At 36.1% G+C, this 23,203-nt stretch overlaps 1 protein-coding gene across 1 annotated transcript; it reads left to right on the top strand.

Annotated features, from left to right (window-relative positions):
• Positions 1-4,585: 4,585 nt before the first annotated feature.
• Positions 4,586-9,805, top strand: LOC148771716 (uncharacterized). Its single transcript, XM_088815191.1, has 2 exons — positions 4,586-5,443; positions 9,788-9,805. The coding sequence occupies exons 1-2, from the start codon at positions 4,586-4,588 to the stop codon at positions 9,803-9,805; spliced, it is 876 nt and encodes a 291-aa protein (XP_088671317.1).
• Positions 9,806-23,203: the final 13,398 nt, after the last annotated feature.

The raw sequence follows: 23,203 nt of genomic DNA, 5'->3' as shown, positions 1-23,203 counted from the left end.
AGGTACAAATTGAAAATTAAGTGTCCAGGAAGCAAGACTGATCAAAGAGAAAGAAAAGAGTTGCAATTAGGAATATAAAATCAAATTAGAAGAGAGAATCCCTCAACATCTTTGGTAGTGTACGTCCAAGAAGTCGAGCATAACTTTCTCATCCGGACTCCAAATCAACTGGTTTCTGGCGGCATTAGAAAACTATTTCAGTTGGCTACCATTCCGGTCTAACGTGAAAAATCCAAAGTCGGACTCGAACATGGTCAAAATTGTAACACCCCACCCTTCCAAAACCCGAAAACTCTAAAAACCCGAGACTAATATTTCTAACTCGAGAATCCTTAGGAAAATATTATTATTACGTGATATTAATTATATGCATTACGTGAATTTAATTATGTTACTTACGTGAATAATTACGTGCGTTAGTATATGTGTGATTTATATGATTTAAATTCCCGTAAATTGAATAATTGCGTGTTTTATTTATTTGATAAATTATTTGAAACTTGGTAAATTATGTGAATTGTATATATAGATACATATATACACGTACATACAGCATGCATACGTATACATATATATATGTTAATACTTGCATTATACATTTGAATATATATATATATATATGTCCGAATTGTGCGTGTGTGTGTGTGTGTGTTCGGATGAGGTGTATGTGTGTGTTGATATGCAAGTGGGATTTATTTAAATAAATAAAATTAGTAGGATTTTTGCATGACTTAACATTTGTCATCTTGTGATCATTTCCTTAATCCACACTCAAGATATGAAAATACACTCTTCTAATTCCTTCTTGCAACACATCACCCCATTACTTGTCTTCCTCTTCTCCATTCCACCGAGACCTCACCACCACCTCCATTCTTCATCTTCTTCCACCTCATTTCTTGTTTTTTCAAAGAAAATAAAAAATCATTTCCAAGTCTCCTATTTAACCATGGACTTTGATTAGCTTTCAGCATCATTCACTGAGAAAGAAAAAAAATACACATTATCTCTCTTAAAAATCCACTCTTTCTTTTTCACAATCAAAGTAGTTTGGCTAGAGCTTGGCATCAACCTTTGAAGCACTTTCCTTCGATTTTCCTTCATCTTTTCTTTCGGCAATTTAAGGTAAGAAATTCCGATTTCTTGCTGCAATTAAATGGCATCAATAGTATTGAAATGGTTTTTCAAAATTTTCTAAAAGATTGGGAGTGATTTCGAAAATTAGGGGTTTTTGAAGAAAAATGAAAAATGAGTGTTTCTTGTTATTTTCTTGCTCTTGCATGCATCATCTATGTTGATAGTGGTTAGATTCAAATTTTATTGGCCAAAAGCCTTAAAAATTTCAGATTTCAAAAAGGTGTTTTTCAAGAAAAATGAATTTTTGAACTTTTAGGTGGTTGCATGTGTAGATCTTCGAAAGTTTGGGCCAAATCTGTAATTTTTGTAAAGTATGTCCGAAAAATGTTTTCAAAACTGTTTTCCAGCATTTATTGAACAAAAAATTTCGGATTTAAAGAGTTTTTGTAAGAAAAGTTGATTTTTGAAATTCTAGTAAGCTTGCATGTGTAGATCTAGAGATTTTGGGGTAAATTGTGTAATTTCCGAAATTTCTGCATAAAGTAACTTTTCAATTTCATTTTCTGCATCTAGAAAAGTGGAATTTCAGAGTTGTTAGGGGTTTTCATGAAAAAGTAGAAATTGAACTTCTAGTGTGGTTGCATGTATGAATTTCGAAACTTTTGGGTCAAAACTGCAATTTCCGAAAAAATATCTCATTTTTAAAGTTTGGATCTGTTTTTCAGCAAGTATTAGATAGGAAAAAGTTTTATTTAACATGTTTTTAAATCAATTAGAGTTATATTAGAGTTTTGGATTTTTAAATTGAAAAAGGGATTTTCCTAGTTTTTAATTTCAAGAAAATTCGAAACTTTGTAAAAATTTAAAATAATTTCAGAATATGAAATTTGGATCAGTTAGGAGTTCTAGGATTTAATTTGAGAATTTTTGGAATCAGTTTGCTATTAATTCAAGATAAGGATAATTTGCATGTCATTTATATATGTTTTGTGCCTTAATGTTTATGTGTTGATTTAATGGTTATGAGTGATGAGTTTTGGTATTTTTGTACTTTTAATTTCTGTTGGATGTGGTTTAATGGCTGTGAGAATTTATTGAAATGGATTATTACCTATAAGTGGTAATAAATTCATTAAACGAAATGTGAAAAAGGAGTTTTTTGTTTTTAAGCATGGTTTGATGTTAAACAGTGATGTTTAATGTGTTGGCTGCATGTGTGTCTGCTGAAAATGTGTGAATATGTGTGTGCTGATTGTGCATGGTGTGTGTGCCGTGTGTGGTTGTGTGTTTATGTGTGTGAATTTGGGATTTTTGTCCAAATCATAAATATGTGGTAAATTGTGATATTTGTGTGATTTGTGGCACTTGATTGATATTTGTGATGTCATGTGTGGGTTATAGCATTATTTTGAAAAGTTGCATTAAATGATTTTATTTGAAAGATTAATGGAATATCGGGTAATAAACAACTCGGATATAGTGGGCCGGTATCCAACTAGGATGATGTGTGTAGTGGTTTGATTCCACTTAGTGAAAACGGGCTCGTAACAGGTTTATTATCTGGTACATAAATTAATCTTTCACGGATCCGATAAACCGAAAAAAAAAATGTGTTTTTTCATGATTTTCACAAAAAAGGCATTTTAGTCATTTTGCATAATTACGTGATTTTGTGAAATGATGTGTTTTCGTGAGATATGTGATTTGACCGATTGCCTTGTGTTGTTGTACGAAACGTGGGTTAGAACGGGTATACAATATTATATATTATATATAACGTATTTCCAAAGTTCGATATTACTCGGATTTCTTACTGAGCTTTATAGCTCATATAGATGTCTTTTAATTGCAGGTAGTAGTGCTAGTAATCCTCAACCGGGATGGATCGAGTAGTGGATCGAGGTCTTGCCCGGAATTTTGGAAGACGTACGAGGACCTATGAACGATGCTAGAACTTTTGGTTATTTTCTTTTGGTGGTGTAACCCTAAACCGTAACATTTCTCTTTTCGTACTTTTGAACTCATTTTCGTTATGAATCGTACTTAATTTAATTCCTACTTTAATTATAGTAAGTTTCGTAATTTGCTATTTTCATGCCTTCGCTAGAAACTTTCGAATTATTCACCAAAATAACCTTTTCGAACTCTGATTTCTTCTCGAACCGAAAATCGATAGTGAGAATGTAGCACTCGAATGAAAAAACCTCCCCTCGAAACTTATTTCCAAACAAAGCTTTTATTCGACTAAAGTAACCTAAGAAAGTTTTCGAAAATGCAAAGCCTTCAAATACCCATATTTTTAATAATTGCATTTTCGCCCCATTCTAGAAGTTTCATTAATTACAAAGAGATCCTTTGCTTCCGCTAGTTTAATAAATATTCCGATAAACTGGTTCGATTTATCGCCCGATAAGAAGGGGGGTGCTACAGACAGTGGTATCAGAGCATGGTTCATAGATACTCGTACGAACTTCACAGGCTTAGAGACTACTCGAGACGCAAAGCTCGGACCATCCGGTAAAGTATGTGTATTATTTTCTTTATGTGTTTTATTTGCTTTACTTATTAATGATAATTAATATAGAAATAATGGCGAGACGTATAACCCGAGCAAACCCGAGCAATCCCACTGATGAACCACAAGACCCCAATCAAACCATTAATAATCTCTCTAACTTAATCCGTGAACATGCCCAAAACCACCAACGTCAAATCGAACAACTTCTCCAACGTAACCAAACCCCGCCTCAAAATAATGCGCCTCAAGCCATATACGAACGATTCCTCCGAATGAACCCATCCGAATTTCACGGTGGAACCGACCCCACCATAGCCGAAGAGTGGATCAAATCTCTCGAAGTCATCTACGACTACATGCAAATGACTGACCGCGACCGCGTGCACTGTGCCATATTCCTACTCCGAAACGAAGCTCGTCACTGGTGGGAAGGAATCAAATTAAGAAGGAACGAATCTCGAAACTCTGCCATGGACCGATTTCAAAGTCCAATTCTTCGAAAAATATTTCTCGAAAGACGTGCGAGCCCACAAACTCAAAGAATTTCTCGAACTCCGCCAAGGCGACTTACCAATGATCGAGTACATCCGCCGTTTCGAACGTGGCTGCCTCTACGCCCCATTCATCGCTCGAGACGCCGAAGAAAAGAAGAACCATTTCATTCGCGGCCTTCAACCAGAAATCCGTAGGGACATTCGTATGTCCGACGCCTCAACTTTCCGCCAACTCGTAGACAAGGCACTCATGGCTGCCCAAGACGAGGGAGAAATTCAAAACAAACGCCGAGCGACTCCAAATTTCCAACGTCCGTGGAAAAAGAACAACTTTGGCAACCGCCCATTCTGAGGAAAAGGAACTCAGCCCATTCGCCAATCAAACGGACCACCGCCACCGCCGCCGAGGCCAACCTGCCCAAAGTGTGGAAAGAGTCACTCCGGAGAATGCATACACGGAACAAGGAGTTGCTTTCGATGCCATCAGCCCGGACACATGGTGAAAGATTGCCCGAAACCCCCACCGAACGTCCCCGGTCGAGTGTTCGCCATGACTCAAGAACAAATCGAGCAAGACCCTTCTATGATCGCAGGTACTATATTTATCCTCAAAGAACCCATTTACGCTCTTATCGATTCCGGCTCTACTCATTCCTTTATATCGAAAGACATAATTGCGCACTTAAATCTCGAACCAAATCGACTAAACTACGAATACCGAATTCTCATTCCCTCTGGCGAAGAGATGTGCTCTAACCTAGTCATAATAAATTGTCCAATCCGAGTTCGTACTCAAACCATGAATTTCGACCTAATCCTCCTACTGATCCAAAACTTCAAAGTTATACCTAGGCATGGATTCAAAGCCCAAATCGACTGTGCCTCAAAAACGGTCATTTTTCCTCTTCCGAACGGCGAAACCCTAAAATTCGAAAGTCAACCCAAACCCTCGATTTCAATCATATCCGCGATCAAAGCAGTCAAACTCATTCACAAGGGTCACTCCGGCTACTTAGTGGACATTCAAAAATCCGAGTCCGACCCCAAAGCCCAAATTTCCGACATTCGAGCTGTCCAAGAATTTCCCGACGTATTTCCCGATGACATTCCCGGACTTCCGCCTGATCGAGAAATCGAGTTTGAAATCAATCTGATTCCCGGAGCTACGCCAATTTCCAAAGCACCGTATCGTATGGCCCCGATGGAATTGAAAGAACTAAAAGATCAAGTCCAAGAATTGCACGACAAAGGCTATGTTCGACCCAGCCATTCCCCGTGGGGCGCACCGGTTCTCTTTGTCAAGAAGAAAGACGTATCCCTCTGCCTTTGCATCGATTACCGTGAGCTCAACAAAGTCACAATCAAGAATAAAATCAAATTCGAAGAGACAATCCCTCAACATCTTTGGTAGTGTACGTCAACGAAGTCGAGCATAACTTTCTCATCCGCACTCCAAATCAACTGGTTTTGGCGGCATTAGAAAGATATTTCAGCTGGCTATAATTCCTGTCTAACGTGAAAAATCCAAATTCGGACTCGAACATGGTCAAAATTGGATTCCAAAAGCGATCATGAAAATACGTACTACAGTTCGAGGACATGAATGCGCATCAAGAAACGTACACAAAAACTCTCGCTCGAAAGATACGCACATAAGTAAGTGTTCAAAATCATGAACAAAAGTACTCACGCAAAAGTGCATTCGCAAAAAGGATCATGAAAACACAAACTACAATCCTAGGACATTATTACAAATCAAGAAACATGCACAAGCACACTCGCTCAAATGGACCTGCACAAACGTACATGTAAAAAATCATGCGCAAAAGTGAATTCGCAATAACGTTCTTAAAAACACGAACTACAATACAAGGACTTTAAAACACATCAACAAACAACAGCAAAAACACTAGATAAAAAGATACAGTGGAGTGTAGAAATAAAACTCTACGTTTACGTTTACGTTGATTTTTTTTTTTTGGATTAATATATATTTCTGTTTGAATTGGTGGATTTGGTATCTTATAGGTACAAATCGAAAATTAGGTGTCCATGAAGCAAAAATGATCAAAGGGTAAGAAAAGCGTTGCAATTAGGAAAATAAAATCAAATTAGAAGAGAAAATCCCTCAACATCTTTGGTAGTGTACGTCAACGAAGTCGAGCATTACTTTCTCATCCGTAGTCCAAATCAACTGGTTCCGGCGGCATTAGAAAGCTATTTCAGCTAGCAACAATTCCTGTCTAACGGCAAAAAACCAAATTCAGACTCGAACATGGTCAAAATTTGATTCCAAAAGCGATTATGAAAATACTTACTACAGTTCGAGGACATGAATGTGCATCAAGAAACGTGCACAAAAACTCTCGCTAGAAATATACGCACATAAGTAAGTGTACAAAAGCATGCACAAAAGTAGTCACGCAAAAGTGCATCCTCAAAAAGGATCATGAAAACACAAATTACAATCCTAGGACATTAATACAAATCAACAAACATGCACAAGCACACTCGCTCAAATGGACATGCACAAACGTACATGTAAAAAAACATGGGCAAAAGTGCATTCGCAACAACGTTCTTAAAAACACGAACTACAATACAAGGAGTTTAATACGCCTCAACAAACAACAGCAAAAACATTAGATAAAATAGAAACAGTGGAGTGTAGAAATAAAACTCTACGTTTACGTTTACGTGGATTTTTTTTTTTTTTTGGATTAATTTATTTTCTGTTTGAATTGGTTGATTTGGTATCTTATAGGTACAAATCGAAAATTAGGTGTCTAGGAAGCAAAAATGATCAAAGATAAAGAAAAGCGTTGCAATTAGGAAAATAAAATCAAATTAGAAGAGAGAATCCCTCAACATCTTTGGTAGTGTACGTCAACGAAGTCGAGCATAACTTTCTCATCCGGACTCCAAATCAACTGGTTCCGGTGGCATTAGAAAGCTATTTCAGCTGGCAACAATTCCTGTCTAACGGCAAAAAACCAAATTCAGACTCGAACATGGTCAAAATTGGATTCCAAAAGCGATCATGAAAATACGTACTACAGTTCGAGGACATGAATGCGCGTCAAGAAACGTGCACAAAAACTCTCCCTAGAAATATACGCACATATGTAAGTGTACAAAAGCATGCTCAAAAGTACTCACGCAAAAGTGCATCCGCAAAAAGGATCATGAAAACACAAACTACAATCCTAGGACATTAATACAAATCAAGAAACATGCACAAGCACACTCGCTCAAATGGACCTGCACAAACGTACATGTAAAAAATCATGCGCAAAAGTGAATTCGCAACAACATTCTTAAAAACACGAACTACAATACAAGGACTTTAATACGCATCAACAAACAACAGCAAAAACACTAGATAAATAAAATACAGTGGAGTGTAGAAATAAAACTCTACGTTTACGTTTATGTTGATTTTTTTTTTTTTGGATTAATATATATTTCTGTTTGAATTGGTGGATTTGGTATATTATAGGTACAAATCAAAAATTAGGTGTCCATGAAGTAAAAATGATCAAAGGGTAAGAAAAGCGTTGCAATTAGGAAAATAAAATCAAATTAGAAGAGAGAATCCCTCAACATCTTTGGTAGTGTACGTCAACGAAGTCGAGCATAACTTTCTCATCCGGACTCCAAATCAACTGGTTCCGGTGGCATTACAAAGCTATTTCAGCTGGCAACAATTCCTGTCTAATGGCAAAAAACAAAATTCAGACTCGAACATGGTCAAAATTGGATTCCAAAAGCGATCATGAAAATACGTACTACAGTTCGAGGACATGAATGCGCATCAAGAAACGTGCACAAAAACTCTCGCTAGAAATATACGCACATAAGTAAGTGTACAAAAGCATGCACAAAATTACTCACGCAAAAGTGCATCCGCAAAAAGGATCATGAAAACACAAACTACAATCCTAGGACATTAATACAAATCAACAAACATGCACTAGCACACTTGCTCAAATGGACATGCACAAACGTACATGTAAAAAAACATGCGCAAAAGTGCATTCGCAACAACGTTCTTAAAAACACGAACTACAATACTAGGAGTTTAATACGCATCAACAAACAACAGCTAAAACAGTAGATAAACTAGAAACAGTGGAGTGTAGAAATAAAACTCTACGTTAACGTTTACGTGGAATTTTTTTTCGATTAATTTATTTTCTGTTTGAATTGGTTGATTTGGTATCTTATAGGTACAAATCGAAAATTAGGTGTCCAGGAAGCAAAAATGATTAAAGATAAAGAAAAGAGTTGCAATTAGGAAAATAAAATCAATTTAGAAGAGAGAATCCCTCAAAATCTTGGGTAGTGTACGTCCACGAAGTCGAGCACAACTTTCTGATCCGGACTCCAAATCAACTGGTTCCGGCGGCATTAGAAAGCTATTTCAGCTGGCTACAATTCCTGTCTAACGTGAAAAATCCAAATTCAGACTAGAACATGGTCAAAATTGGATTCCAAAAGCGATCATGAAAATACGTACTAAAGTTCGAGGACATGAATGCGCATCAAGAAACGTGCACAAAAGCTCTCGCTAGAAAGATACGCACATAAGTAAGTGTAAAAAATCATGCACAAAAGTACTCACGCAAAAGTGCATTCGCAAAAAGGATCATGAAAACACAAACTACAATCCTAGGACATTAATACAAATCAACAAACATGCACAAGCACACTAGCTCAAATGGACATGCACAAACGTACATGTAAAAAAACATGCGCAAAAGTGCATTCGCAACAACGTTCTTTAAAACACGAACTACAATTCTGGGACTTTAATACGCATCAACAAACAACAACAAAAACACTAGATAAAAATGATACAGTGGAGTGTAGAAATAAAACTCTACGTTTACGTTTATGTGGATTTTTTTTTTGGATTAATTTATTTTCTGTTTGAATTGGTGGATTTGGAATCTTATAGGTACAAATTGAAAATTAGGTGTCGAGGAAGCAAAAGTGATCAAAGAGAAAGAAAAGAGTTGCAATTAGGAAAATAAAATCAAATTAGAATAGAGAATCCCTAAACATCTTTGGTAGTGTACGTCCACGAAGTCGAGCATAACTTTCTCATCCGGCCACCAAATCAACTGGTTCTGGCGACATTAGAAAGCTATTTCAGCTGGCTACAATGCCTGTCTAACGTGAAAAATCCAAATTCGGACTCGAACATGGTCAAAATTGGATTCCAAAAGCGATCATGAAAATACGTACTAAAGTTCGAGGACATGAATGTGCATCTAGAAACGTGCACAAAAACTCTCGCTAGAAAGATACGCACATAAGTAAGTGTACAAAAGCATGCATAAAAGTACTCACGCAAAAGTGCATTCGCAAAAAGGATCATGAAAACACAAAATACAATCCTAGGACATTAATACAAATCAACAAACATGCACAAGCACACGCGCTCAAATGGACATGCACAAACGTACATGTAAAAAAACATGCGCAAAAGTGCAATCGCAACAACGTTATTAAAAACACAAACTACAATACTAGGACTTTAATACGCATCAGCAAACAACAGCAAAAACACTAGATAAAAAAGATACAGTGGTGTGTAGAAATAAAACTCTACGTTTACGTTTACGTCTACGTTGATTTTTTTTTTGGATTAATTTATATTTATGTTTGAATTGGTGGATTTTGTATGTTATAGGTAGAAATCGAAAATTAGGTGTCCATGAAGCAAAAACTGATCAAAGGGTAAGAAAACAGTTGCAATTAGGAAAATAAAATCAAATTAGAAGAGAGAATCCCTCAACATCTTTGGTAGTGTACGTCAACGAAGTCGAGCATAACTTTCTCATCAAGACTCCAAATCAACTGGTTCCGGCGGCATTAGAAAGCTATTTCAGCTGGCAACAATTCCTGTCTAATGGCAAAAAACCAAATTAGGACTCGAACATGGTCAAAATTGGATTCCAAAAGCGATCATGAAAATACGTACTACAGTTCGAGGCCATGAATGTGCATCAAGAAACGTGCACAAAAACTCTCGCTAGAAATATACGCACATAAGTAAGTGTACAAAAGCATGCACAAAAGTACTCTTGCAAAAGTGCATTCGCAAAAAGGATCATGAAAACACAAACTACAATCCTAGGACATTAATAAAAATCAATAAACATGCACAAGCACACTCGCTCAAATGGACATGCACAAACGTACATGTAAAAAAACATGCGCAAAAGTGCATTCGCAACAACGTTCTTAAAAACACGAACTACAATACAAGGACTATAATACGGATCAACAAACAACAGCAAAAACACTAGATAAAAATGATACAATGGTGTGTAGAAATAAAACTCTACGTTTACGTTAACGTGGATTTTTTTTTCTTGGATTAATTTATTTTCTGTTTGAATTGGTGGATTTGGTATCTTATAGGTACAAATCGAAAATTAGGTGTTCAGGAAGCAAAAATGATCAAAGATAATGAAATATGTTTCAGCTGGCAACAATTCCTGTCTAACGGCAAAAAACCAAATTCGGACTCGAACATGGTCAAAATTGGATTCCAAAAGCGATCATGAAAATACATACTACAGTTCGAGGACATGAATGCGCATCAAGAAACGTGCACAAAAACTCTCGCTAGAAAGATACGCACATAAGTAAGTGTAAAGAATCATGCACAAAAGTACTCACGCAAAATTGCATTCGCAAAAGGATCATGAAAACACAAACTACAATCCTAGGACATTAATACAAATCAACAAACATGCACAAGCACACTAGCTCAAATGGACATGCACAAACGTACATGTAAAAAAACATTGGCAAAAGTGCATTCGCAACAACGTTATTCAAAACACGAACTACAATACAAGGACTTCAGTACGCATCAACAAACAACAGCAAAAACACTAGATAAAAAAGATACAGTGGTGTGTAGAAATAAAACTCTATGTTCACGTTTACGTTGATTTTTATTTTGGATTAATTTATATTTCTGTTTGAATTGGTGGATTTGGTATCTTATAGGTACAAATCGAAAATTAGGTGTCCATGAAGCAAAAATGATCAAAGGGTAAGAAAAGAGTTGCAATTAGGAAAATAAAATCAAATTAGAAGAGAGAATCCCTCAACATCTTTGGTAGTGTACGACAACGAAGTCGAGCATAACTTTCTCACCCGGACACCAAATCAACTGGTTCCAGCGGCATTAGAAAGCTATTTCAGCTGGCTACAATTCCCGTGTAACATGAAAAATCCGAATTCGGACTCGAACATGGTCAAAATTGGATTCCAAAAGCGATCATGAAAATACGTACTACAGTTCGAGGACATGAATGCGCATCAAGAAACATGCACAATAACTCTCGCTAGAAAGATACGCACATAAGTAAGTGTACAAAAGGATGCACAAAAGTACCCACACAAAAGTGCATTCGCAAAAAGGATCATGAAAACACAAACTACAATCCTAAGACATTAATACAAATGAACAAATATGCACAAGCACACTCGCTCAAATGGACATGCACAGACGTACATGTAAAAAAACATTCGCAAAAGTGCATTTGCAACAAAGTTCATAAAAACACGAACTACAATACTAGGACTTTAATACGCATCAATAAAGAACGGCAAAAACACTATATAAAAATGATACAGTGGAATGTAAAAATAAAACTCTACGTTTATGTTTACGTGGATTTTTTTTTGGATTAATTTATTTTCTGTTTGAATTGGTGGATTTGGAATCTTATAGGTACAAATCGAAAATTAGGTGTCCAGGAAGCAAAAATGATCAAAGAGAAAGAAAAGAGTTGCAATTAGGAAAATAAAATCAAATTAGAAGAGAGAATCCCTAAACATCTTTGGTAGTGTACGTCCACGAAGTCGAGCATAACTTTCTCATCCGGACTCCAAATCAACTGGTTCCGACAGCATTAGAAAGCTATTTCAGCTGGCTACAATTCCTGTCTAACGTGAAAAATCCAAATTCGGACTCGAACATGGTCAAAATTGGATTCCAAAACCGATCATGAAAATACGTACTAAAGTTCGAGGACATGAATGCGCATCAAGAAACGTGCACAAAAACTCTCGCTAGAAAGATACGCACATAAGTAAGTGTACAAAAGCATGCACAAAAGTACTCACGCAAAAGTGCATTCGCAAAAAGGATCATGAAAACACAAACTACAATCCTAGGACATTAATACAATCAACAAACGTGCACAAGCGCACTCGCTCAAATGGACATGCACAAACGTACATGTAAAAAAAACATGTGCAAAAGTGCATTCGCAAAAACGTTCTTAAAAACACGAACTACAATACAAGGACTTTAATACGCATCAACAAACAACAGCAAAAACACTAGATAAAAAAGATACAGTGGTGTGTAGAAACAAAACTCTATGTCCATGTTTACGTTGATTTTTTTTTTTTTGATTAATTTATATTTCTGTTTGAATTGGTGGATTTGGTATCTTATAGGTACAAATCGAAAATTAGGTGTCCATGAAGCAAAAATGATCAAAGGGTAAGAATAGAGTTGCAATTAGGAAAATAAAATCAAATTAGAAAAGAGAATACCTCAAAATCTTTTGTAGTGTACGTCCACGAAGTCGAGCATAACTTTCTCATCCGGACTTCAAATCAACAGGTTTCGGCGGCATTAGAAAGCTATTTCAGCTGGCTACAATTCTTGTATAACGTGAAAAATCCAAATTCGGACTCGAACATGGTCAAAATTAGATTCCAAATGCGATCATGAAAATACGTACTAAAGTTCGAGGACATGAATGCGCATCAAGAAACGTGCACAAAAACTCTCGCTAGAAAGATACGCACATAAGTAAGTGTACAAAAGCATGCATAAGAGTACTCACGAAAAAGTACATTCGCAAAAAGGATCATTAAAACACAAACTACAATCCAAGGACATTAATACAAATCAACAAACAAGCACAAGCACACGCGCTCAAATGGACATGCACAAACGTACATCTACAAAAACATGCGCAAAGGTGCATTCGCAACAACGTTCTTAAAAACACGAACTACAATACAAGGACTTTAATACGCATCAACAAACAACAACAAAAACACTAGATAAAAATGATACAATGGAGTGTAGAAATAAAACTCTACGTTTACGTTTACGTGGAATTTTTTTTCTGGATTAATTTATTTTCTGTTTGAATTGGTGGATTTGGTATCTTATAGGTACAAATCGAAAATTAGGTGTCCAGGGAGCAAAAATGATCAAAGAGAAAGAAAAGAGTTGCAATTAGGAAAATAAAATCAAACTAGAAGAGAGAATCCCTAAACAACTTTGGTAGTGTACGTCCACGCAGTCGAGCATAACTTTCTCATCCGGGCTCCAAATCAACTGGTTCAGACGACATTAGAAAGCTATTTCAACTGGCTACAATTCCTGTCTAACGTGAAAAATCCAAATTCGGACTCGAACATGGTCAAAATTGGATTCCAAAACCGATCATGAAAATACGTACTAAAGTTCGAGGACCTGAATGCGCATCAAGAAACGTGCACAAAAACTCTCGCTAGAAAGATACGCACATAAGTAAGTGCACAAAAACATGCATGAGAGTACTCACGAAAAAGTACATTCACAAAAAGGATCATGAAAACACAAACTACAATCCTAGGACATTAATACAAATCAACAAACATGCACAAGCACACGCGCTCAAATGGACATGCACAAACGTACATCTAAAAAAACATGCGCAAAGGTGCATTCGCAACAACGTTCTTAAAAACACGAACTACAATACAAGGACTTTAATACGCATCAACAAACAATAACAAAAACACTAGATAAAAATGATACAATGGAGTGTAGAAATAAAACTCTACGTTTACGTTTACGTTGATTTTTTTTTCTGGATTAATTTATTTTCTGTTTGAATTGGTGGATTTGGTATCTTATATGTACAAATCGAAAATTAGGTGTCTAGGAAGCGAAAATGATCAAAGAGAAAGAAACGAGTTGCAATTAGGAAAATAAAATCAAATTAGAAGAGAGAATCCCTAAACAACTTTGGTAGTGTACGTCCACGCAGTCGAGTATAACTTTCTCATCCGGGCTCCAAATCAACTGGTTCAGACGACATAAGAAAGCTATTTCAACTGGCTACAATTCCTGTCTAACGTGAAAAATCCAAATTCGGACTCGAACATGGTCAAAATTGGATTCCAAAAGCGATCATGAAAATACGTACTAAAGTTCGAGGACATGAATGTGCATCTAGAAACGTGCACAAAAACTCTCGCTAGAAAGATACGCACATAAGTAAGTGTACAAAAGCATGCATAAAAGTACTCACGCAAAAGTGCATTCGCAAAAAGGATCATGAAAACACAAAATACAATCCTAGGACATTAATACAAATCAACAAACGTGCACAAGCACACGCGCTCAAATGGACATGCACAAACGTACATGTAAAAAAACATGCGCAAAAGTGCAATCGCAACAACGTTATTAAAAACACAAACTACAATACTAGGACTTTAATACGCATCAGCAAACAACAGCAAAAACACTAGATAAAAAAGATACAGTGGTGTGTAGAAATAAAACTCTACGTTTACGTTGATTTTTTTTTTGGATTAATTTATATTTATGTTTGAATTGGTGGATTTGGTATGTTATAGGTAGAAATCGAAAATTAGGTGTCCATGAAGCAAAAACTGATCAAAGGGTAAGAAAACAGTTGCAATTAGGAAAATAAAATCAAATTAGAAGAGAGAATCCCTCAACATCTTTGGTAGTGTACGTCAACGAAGTCGAGCATAACTTTCTCATCAAGACTCCAAATCAACTGGTTCCGGCGGCATTAGAAAGCTATTTCAGCTGGCAACAATTCCTGTCTAACGGCAAAAAACCAAATTAGGACTCGAACATTGTCAAAATTGGATTCCAAAACCGATCATGAAAATACGTACTACAGTTCGAGGCCATGAATGTGCATCAAGAAACGTGCACAAAAACTCTCGCTAGAAATATACGCACATAAGTAAGTGTACAAAAGCATGCACAAAAGTACTCTTGCAAAAGTGCATTCACAAAAAGGATCATGAAAACACAAACTACAATCCTAGGACATTAATAAAAATCAATAAACATGCACAAGCACACTCGCTCAAATGGACATGCACAAACGTACATGTAAAAAAACATGCGCAAAAGTGCATTCGCAACAACGTTCTTAAAAACACGAACTACAATACTAGGACTTTAATACGCATCAACAAACACCAGCAAAAACGCTAGATAAAATAGAAACAATGGAGTGTAGAAATAAAACTCTACGTTTACGTTTACGTGGATTTTTTTTTTTGATTAATTTATTTTCTGTTTAAATTGGTGGATTTGGTATCTTATGGGTACAAATCGAAACTTAGGTGTCCATGAAGCAAAAATGATCAAAAATAAAGAAAAGAATTGCAAATAAGAAAATAAAATCAAATTAGAAGAGAGAATCCCTCAAAATCTTGGGTAGTGTACGTCCACGAAGTCGAGCATAACTTTCTCATCCGGACTCCAAATCAACTGGTTCCGGCAGCATTAGTAAGCTATTTCAGCTGGCAACAATTCCTGTGTAACTGCAAAAAACCAAATTCGGACTCGAACATGGTCAAAATTGGATTCCAAAAGCGATCATGAAAATACATACTACAGTTCGAGGACATGAATGCGCATCAAGAAACGTGCACAAAAACTCTCGCTAGAAAGATACGCACATAAGTAAGTGTAAAGAATCATGCACAAAAGTACTCACGCAAAATTGCATTCGCAAAAGGATCATGAAAACACAAACTACAATCCTAGGACATTAATACAAATCAACAAACATGCACAAGCACACTAGCTCAAATGGACATGCACAAACGTACATGTAAAAAAACATTGGCAAAAGTGCATTCGCAACAACGTTATTGAAAACACGAACTACAATACAAAGACTTCAGTACGCATCAACAAACAACAGCAAAAACACTAGATAAAAAAGATACAGTGGTGTGTAGAAATAAAACTCTATGTTCACGTTTACGTTGATTTTTATTTTGGATTAATTTATATTTCTGTTTGAATTGGTGGATTTGGTATCTTATAGGTACAAATCGAAAATTAGGTGTCCATGAAGCAAAAATGATCAAAGGGTAAGAAAAGAGTTGCAATTAGGAAAATAAAATCAAATTAGAAGAGAGAATCCCTCAACATCTTTGGTAGTGTACAACAACGAAGTCAAGCATAACTTTCTCACCCGGACACCAAATCAACTGGTTCCGGCGGCATTAGAAAGCTATTTCAGCTGGCTACAATTCCCGTGTAACATGAAAAATCCGAATTCGGACTCGAACATGGTCAAAATTGGATTCCAAAAGCGATCATGAAAATACGTACTACAGTTCGAGGACATGAATGCGCATCAAGAAACGTGCACAATAACTCTCGCTAGAAAGATACGCACATAAGTAAGTGTACAAAAGGATGCACAAAAGTACCCACACAAAAGTGCATTCGCAAAAAGGATCATGAAAACACAAACTACAATCCTAAGACATTAATACAAATGAACAAATATGCACAAGCACACTCGCTCAAATGGACATGCACAGACGTACATGTAAAAAAACATTCGCAAAAGTGCATTTGCAACAAAGTTCATAAAAACACGAACTACAATACTAGGACTTTAATACGCATCAATAAAGAACGGCAAAAACACTATATAAAAATGATACAGTGGAATGTAAAAATAAAACTCTACGTTTACGTTTACGTGGATTTTTTTTTTGGATTAATTTATTTTCTGTTTGAATTGGTGGATTTGGAATCTTATAGGTACAAATCGAAAATTAGGTGTCCAGGAAGCAAAAATGATCAAAGAGAAAGAAAAGAGTTGCAATTAGGAAAATAAAATCAAATTAGAAGAGAGAATCCCTAAACATCTTTGGTAGTGTACGTCCACGAAGTCGAGCATAACTTTCTCATCCGGACTCCAAATCAACTGGTTCCGGCAGTATTAGAAAGCTATTTCAGCTGGCTACAATTCCTGTCTAACGTGAAAAATCCAAATTCGGACTCGAACATGGTCAAAATTGGATTCCAAAACCGATCATGAAAATACGTACTAAAGTTCGAGGACATGAATGCGCATCAAGAAACGTGCACAAAAGCTAACGCTAGAAAGATACGCACATAAGTAAGTGTACAAAAGCATGCACAAAAGTACTCACGCAAAAGTGCATTCGCAAAAAGGATCATGAAAACACAAACTACAATCCTAGGACATTAATACAATCAACAAACATGCACAAGCGCACTCGCTCAAATGGACATGCACAAACGTACATGTAAAAAAAACATGCGCAAAAGTGCATTCGCAAAAACGTTCTTAAAAACAAGAACTACAATACAAGGACTTTAATACGCATCAACAAACAACAGCAAAAACACTAGATAAAAAAGATACAGTGGTGTGTAGAAACAAAACTCTATGTCCATGTTTACGTTGATTTTTTTTTTTTTGATTAATTTATATTTCTGTTTGAATTGGTGGATTTGGTATCTTATAGGTACAAATCGAAAATTAGGTGTCCATGAAGCAAAAATGATCAAAGGGTAAGAATAGAGTTGCAATTAGGAAAATAAAATCAAATTAGAAAAGAGAATACCTCAAAATCTTTTGTAGTGTACGTCCACGAAGTCGAGCATAACTTTCTCATCCGGACTTCAAATCAACAGGTTTCGGCGGCATTAGAAAGCTATTTCAGCTGGCTACAATTCTTGTCTAACGTGAAAAATCCAAATTCGGACTCGAACATGGTCAAAATTAGATTCCAAATGCGATCATGAAAATACGTACTAAAGTTCGAGGACATGAATGCGCATCAAGAAACGTGCACAAAAACTCTCGCTAGAAAGATACGCACATAAGTAAGTGTACAAAAGCATGCATAAGAGTACTCACGAAAAAGTACATTCGCAAAAAGGATCATTAAAACACAAACTACAATCCAAGGACATTAATACAAATCAACAAACAAGCACAAGCACACGCGCTCAAATGGACATGCACAAACGTACATCTACAAAAACATGCGCAAAGGTGCATTCGCAACAACGTTCTTAAAAACACGAACTACAATACAAGGACTTTAATACGCATCAACAAACAACAACAAAAACACTAGATAAAAATGATACAATGGAGTGTAGAAATAAAACTCTACGTTTACGTTTACGTGGAATTTTTTTTCTGGATTAATTTATTTTCTGTTTGAATTGGTGGATTTGGTATCTTATAGGTACAAATCGAAAATTAGGTGACCAGGGAGCAAAAATGATCAAAGAGAAAGAAAAGAGTTGCAATTAGGAAAATAAAATCAAACTAGAAGAGAGATTCCCTAAACAACTTTGGTAGTGTACGTCCACGCAGTCGAGCATAACTTTCTCATCCGGGCTCCAAATCAACTGGTTCAGACGACATTAGAAAGCTATTTCAACTGGCTACAATTCCTGTCTAACGTGAAAAATCCAAATTCGGACTCGAACATGGTCAAAATTGGATTCCAAAACCGATCATGAAAATACGTACTAAAGTTCGAGGACATGAATGCGCATCAAGAAACGTGCACAAAAACTCTCGCTAGAAAGATACGCACATAAGTAAGTGCACAAAAACATGCATAAGAGTACTCACGAAAAAGTACATTCACAAAAAGGATCATGAAAACACAAACTACAATCCTAGGACATTAATACAAATCAACAAACATGCACAAGCACACGCGCTCAAATGGACATGCACAAACGTACATCTAAAAAAACATGCGCAAAGGTGCATTCGCAACAACATTCTTAAAAACACGAACTACAATACAAGGACTTTAATACGCATCAACAAACAATAACAAAAACACTAGATAAAAATGATACAATGGAGTGTAGAAATAAAACTCTACGTTTACGTTTACGTTGATTTTTTTTTCTGGATTAATTTATTTTCTGTTTGAATTGGTGGATTTGGTATCTTATATGTACAAATCGAAAATTAGGTGTCCAGGAAGCGAAAATGATCAAAGAGAAAGAAACGAGTTGCAATTAGGAAAATAAAATCAAATTAGAAGAGAGAATCCCTAAACAACTTTGGTAGTGTACGTCCACGCAGTCGAGTATAACTTTCTCATCCGGGCTCCAAATCAACAGGTTCAGACGACATAAGAAAGCTATTTCAACTGGCTACAATTCCTGTCTAACGTGAAAAATCCAAATTCGGACTCGAACATGGTCAAAATTGGATTCCAAAACCGATCATGAAAATACGTACTAAAGTTCGAGGACATGAATGCGCATCAAGAAACGTGCACAAAAGCTCTCGCTAGAAAGATACGCACATAAGTAAGTGTACAAAAGCATGCACAAAAGTACTCACGCAAAAGTGCATTCGCAAAAAGGATCATGAAAACACAAACTACAATCCTAGGACATTAATACAATCAACAAACGTGGACAAGCGCACTCGCTCAAATGGACATGCACAAACGTACATGTAAAAAAAACATGCGCAAAAGTGCATTCGCAAACACGTTCTTAAAAACACGAACTACAATACAAGGACTTTAATACGCATCAACAAACAACAGCAAAAACACTAGATAAAAAAGATACAGTGGTGTGTAGAAACAAAACTCTATGTCCATGTTTACGTTGATTTTTTTTTTTTGGATTAATTTATATTTCTGTTTGAATTGGTGGATTTGGTATCTTATAGGTACAAATCGAAAATTAGGTGTCCATGAAGCAAAAATGATCAAAGGGTAAGAATAGAGTTGCAATTAGGAAAATAAAATAAAATTAGAAAAGAGAATCCCTCAAAATCTTTTGTAGTGTACGTCCACGAAGTCGAGCATAACTTTCTCATCCGGACTTCAAATCAACAGGTTTCGGCGGCATTAGAAAGCTATTTCAGCTGGCTACAATTCTTGTCTAACGTGAAAAATCCAAATTCAGACTCGAACATGGTCAAAATTAGATTCCAAATGCGATCATGAAAATACGTACTAAAGTTCGAGGACATGAATGCGCATCAAGAAACGTGCACAAAAACTCTCGCTAGAAAGATACGCACATAAGTAAGTGTACAAAAGCATGCATAAAAGTACTCACGAAAAAGTACATTCGCAAAAAGGATCATGAAAACACAAACTACAATCCTAGGACATTAATACCAATCAACAAACAAGCACAAGCACACGCGCTCAAATGGACATGCACAAACGTACATCTAAAAAAACATGCGCAAAGGTGCATTCGCAACAGCGTTCTTAAAAACACGAACTACAATTCAAGGACTTTAATAAGCATCAACAAACAACAACAAAAACACTAGATAAAAATGATACAATGGAGTGTAGAAATAAAACTCTACGTTTACGTTTACGTGGATTTTTTTTTGTGGATTAATTTATTTTCTGTTTGAATTGGTGGATTTGGTATCTTATAGGTACAAATCGAAAATTAGGTGTCCAGGAAGCAAAAATGATCAAAGAGAAAGAAAAGAGTTGCAATTAGGAAAATAAAATCAAATTAGAAGAGAGAATCCCTAAACAACTATGGTAGTGTACGTCCACGCAGTCGAGCATAACTTTCTCATCCGGGCTCCAAATCAACTGGTTCAGACGACATTAGAAAGCTATTTCAACTGGCTACAATTCCTGTCTAACGTGAAAAATCCAAATTCGGACTCGAACATGGTCAAAATTGGATTCCAAAACCGATCATGAAAATACGTACTAAAGTTCGAGGACATGAATGCGCATCAAGAAACGTGCACAAAAACTCTCGCTAGAAAGATACGCACATAAGTAAGTGCACAAAAGCATGCATAAGAGTACTCACGAAAAAGTACATTCACAAAAAGGATCATGAAAACACAAACTACAATCCTAGGACATTAATACAAATCAACAAACATGCACAAGCACACGCGCTCAAATGGACATGCACAAACGTTCATCTAAAAAAACATGCGCAAAGGTGCATTCGCAACAACGTTCTTAAAAACACGAACTACAATACAAGGACTTTAATACTCATCAACAAACAATAACAAAAACACTAGATAAAAATGATACAATGGAGTGTAGAAATAAAACTCTACGTTTACGTTTACGTGGATTTTTTTTTTCTAGATTAATTTATTTTCTGTTTGAATTGGTGGATTTGGTATCTTATAGGTACAAATCGAAAATTAGGTGTCCAAGAAGCGAAAATGATCAAAGAGAAAGAAAAGAGTTGCAATTAGGAAAATAAAATCAAATTAGAAGAGAGAATCCCTAAACAACTTTGGTAGTGTACGTCCACGCAGTCGAGTATAACTTTCTCATCCGGGCTCCAAATCAACTGGTTCAAACGACATTAGAAAGCTATTTCAATTGGCTACAATTCCTGTCTAACGTGAAAAATCCAAATTCGGACTCGAACATGGTCAAAATTGGATTCCAAAACCGATCATGAAAATACGTACTAAAGTTCGAGGACATGAATGCGCATCAAGAAACGTGCACAAAAACTCTCGCTAGAAAGATACGCACATAAGTAAGTGTACAAAAGCATGCACAAAAGTACTCACGCAAAAGTGCATTAGCAAAAAGGATCATGAAAACACAAACTACAATCCTAGGTCATTAATACAATCAACAATTGTGCACAAGCGCACTCGCTCAAATGGACATGCACAAACGTACATGTAAAAAAAACATGCGCAAAAGTGCATTCACTAAAACGTTCTTAAAAACACGAACTACATTACAAGGACTTTAATACGCATCAACAAACAACAGCAAAAACACTAGATAAAAAAGATACAGTGGTGTGTAGAAACAAAACTCTATGTCCATGTTTACGTTGATTTTTTTTTTTTTGGATTAATTTATATTTCTGTTTGAATTGGTGGATTTGGTATCTTATAGGTACAAATCGAAAATTAGGTGTCCATGAAGCAAAAATGATCAAAGGGTAAGAATAGAGTTGCAATTAGGAAAATAAAATCAAATTAGAAAAGAGAATCCCTCAAAATCTTTTGTAGTGTACGTCCACGAAGTCGAGCATAACTTTCTCATCCGGACTTCAAATCAACAGGTTCCGCCGGCATTAGAAAGCTATTTCAGCTGGCTTCAATTCTTGTCTAACGTGAAAAATCCAAATCCGGACTCGAACATGGTAAAAATTAGATTCCAAATGCGATCATGAAAATACGTACTAATGTTCGAGGACATGAATGCGCATCAAGAAACGTGCACAAAAACTCTCGCTAGAAAGATACGCACATAAGTAAGTGTACAAAAGCATGCATAAGAGTACTCACGAAAAAGTACATTCGCAAAAAGGATCATGAAAACACAAACTACAATCCTAGGACATTAATACAAATCAACAAACATGCACAAGCACACGCGCTCAAATGGACATGCACAAACGTACATCTAAAAAAACATGCGCAAAGGTGCATTCGCAACAACGTTCTTAAAAACACAAACTACAATACAAGGACTTTAATACGCATAAACAAACAACAACAAAAACACTAGATAAAAATGATACAATGGAGTGTAGAAATAAAACTCTACGTTTACGTTTACGTGGATTTTATTTTCTGGATTAATTTATTTTCTGTTTGAATTGGTGGATTTGGTATCTTATAGGTACAAATCGAAAATTAGGTGTCGAGGAAGAAAAAATGATCAAAGAGAAAGAAAAGAGTTGCAATAAGGAAAAAAAAATCAAATTAGAAGAGAGAATCCCTAAACAACTTTGGTAGTGTACGTCCATGCAGTCGAGCATAACTTTCTCATCTGGGCTCCAAATCAACTGGTTCAGACGACATTAGAAAGCTATTTCAACTGGCTACAATTCCTGTCTAACGTGAAAAATCCAAATTCGGACTCGAACATGGTCAAAATTGGATTCCAAAACCGATCATGAAAATACGTACTAAAGTTCGAGGACATGAATGCGCATCCAGAAACGTGCACAAAAACTCTCGCTAGAAAGATACGCACATAAGTAAGTGCACAA

The sequence above is a fragment of the Erythranthe guttata genome, chromosome 3, assembly GCF_056151865.1.
Source record: "Erythranthe guttata isolate IM_541 chromosome 3, IM_541, whole genome shotgun sequence".
Lineage (NCBI taxonomy): Eukaryota > Viridiplantae > Streptophyta > Magnoliopsida > Lamiales > Phrymaceae > Erythranthe > Erythranthe guttata.
The sequence above is the reverse complement of the archived record's forward strand: the minus strand, read 5'-3'. Positions and strand labels throughout refer to the sequence as shown.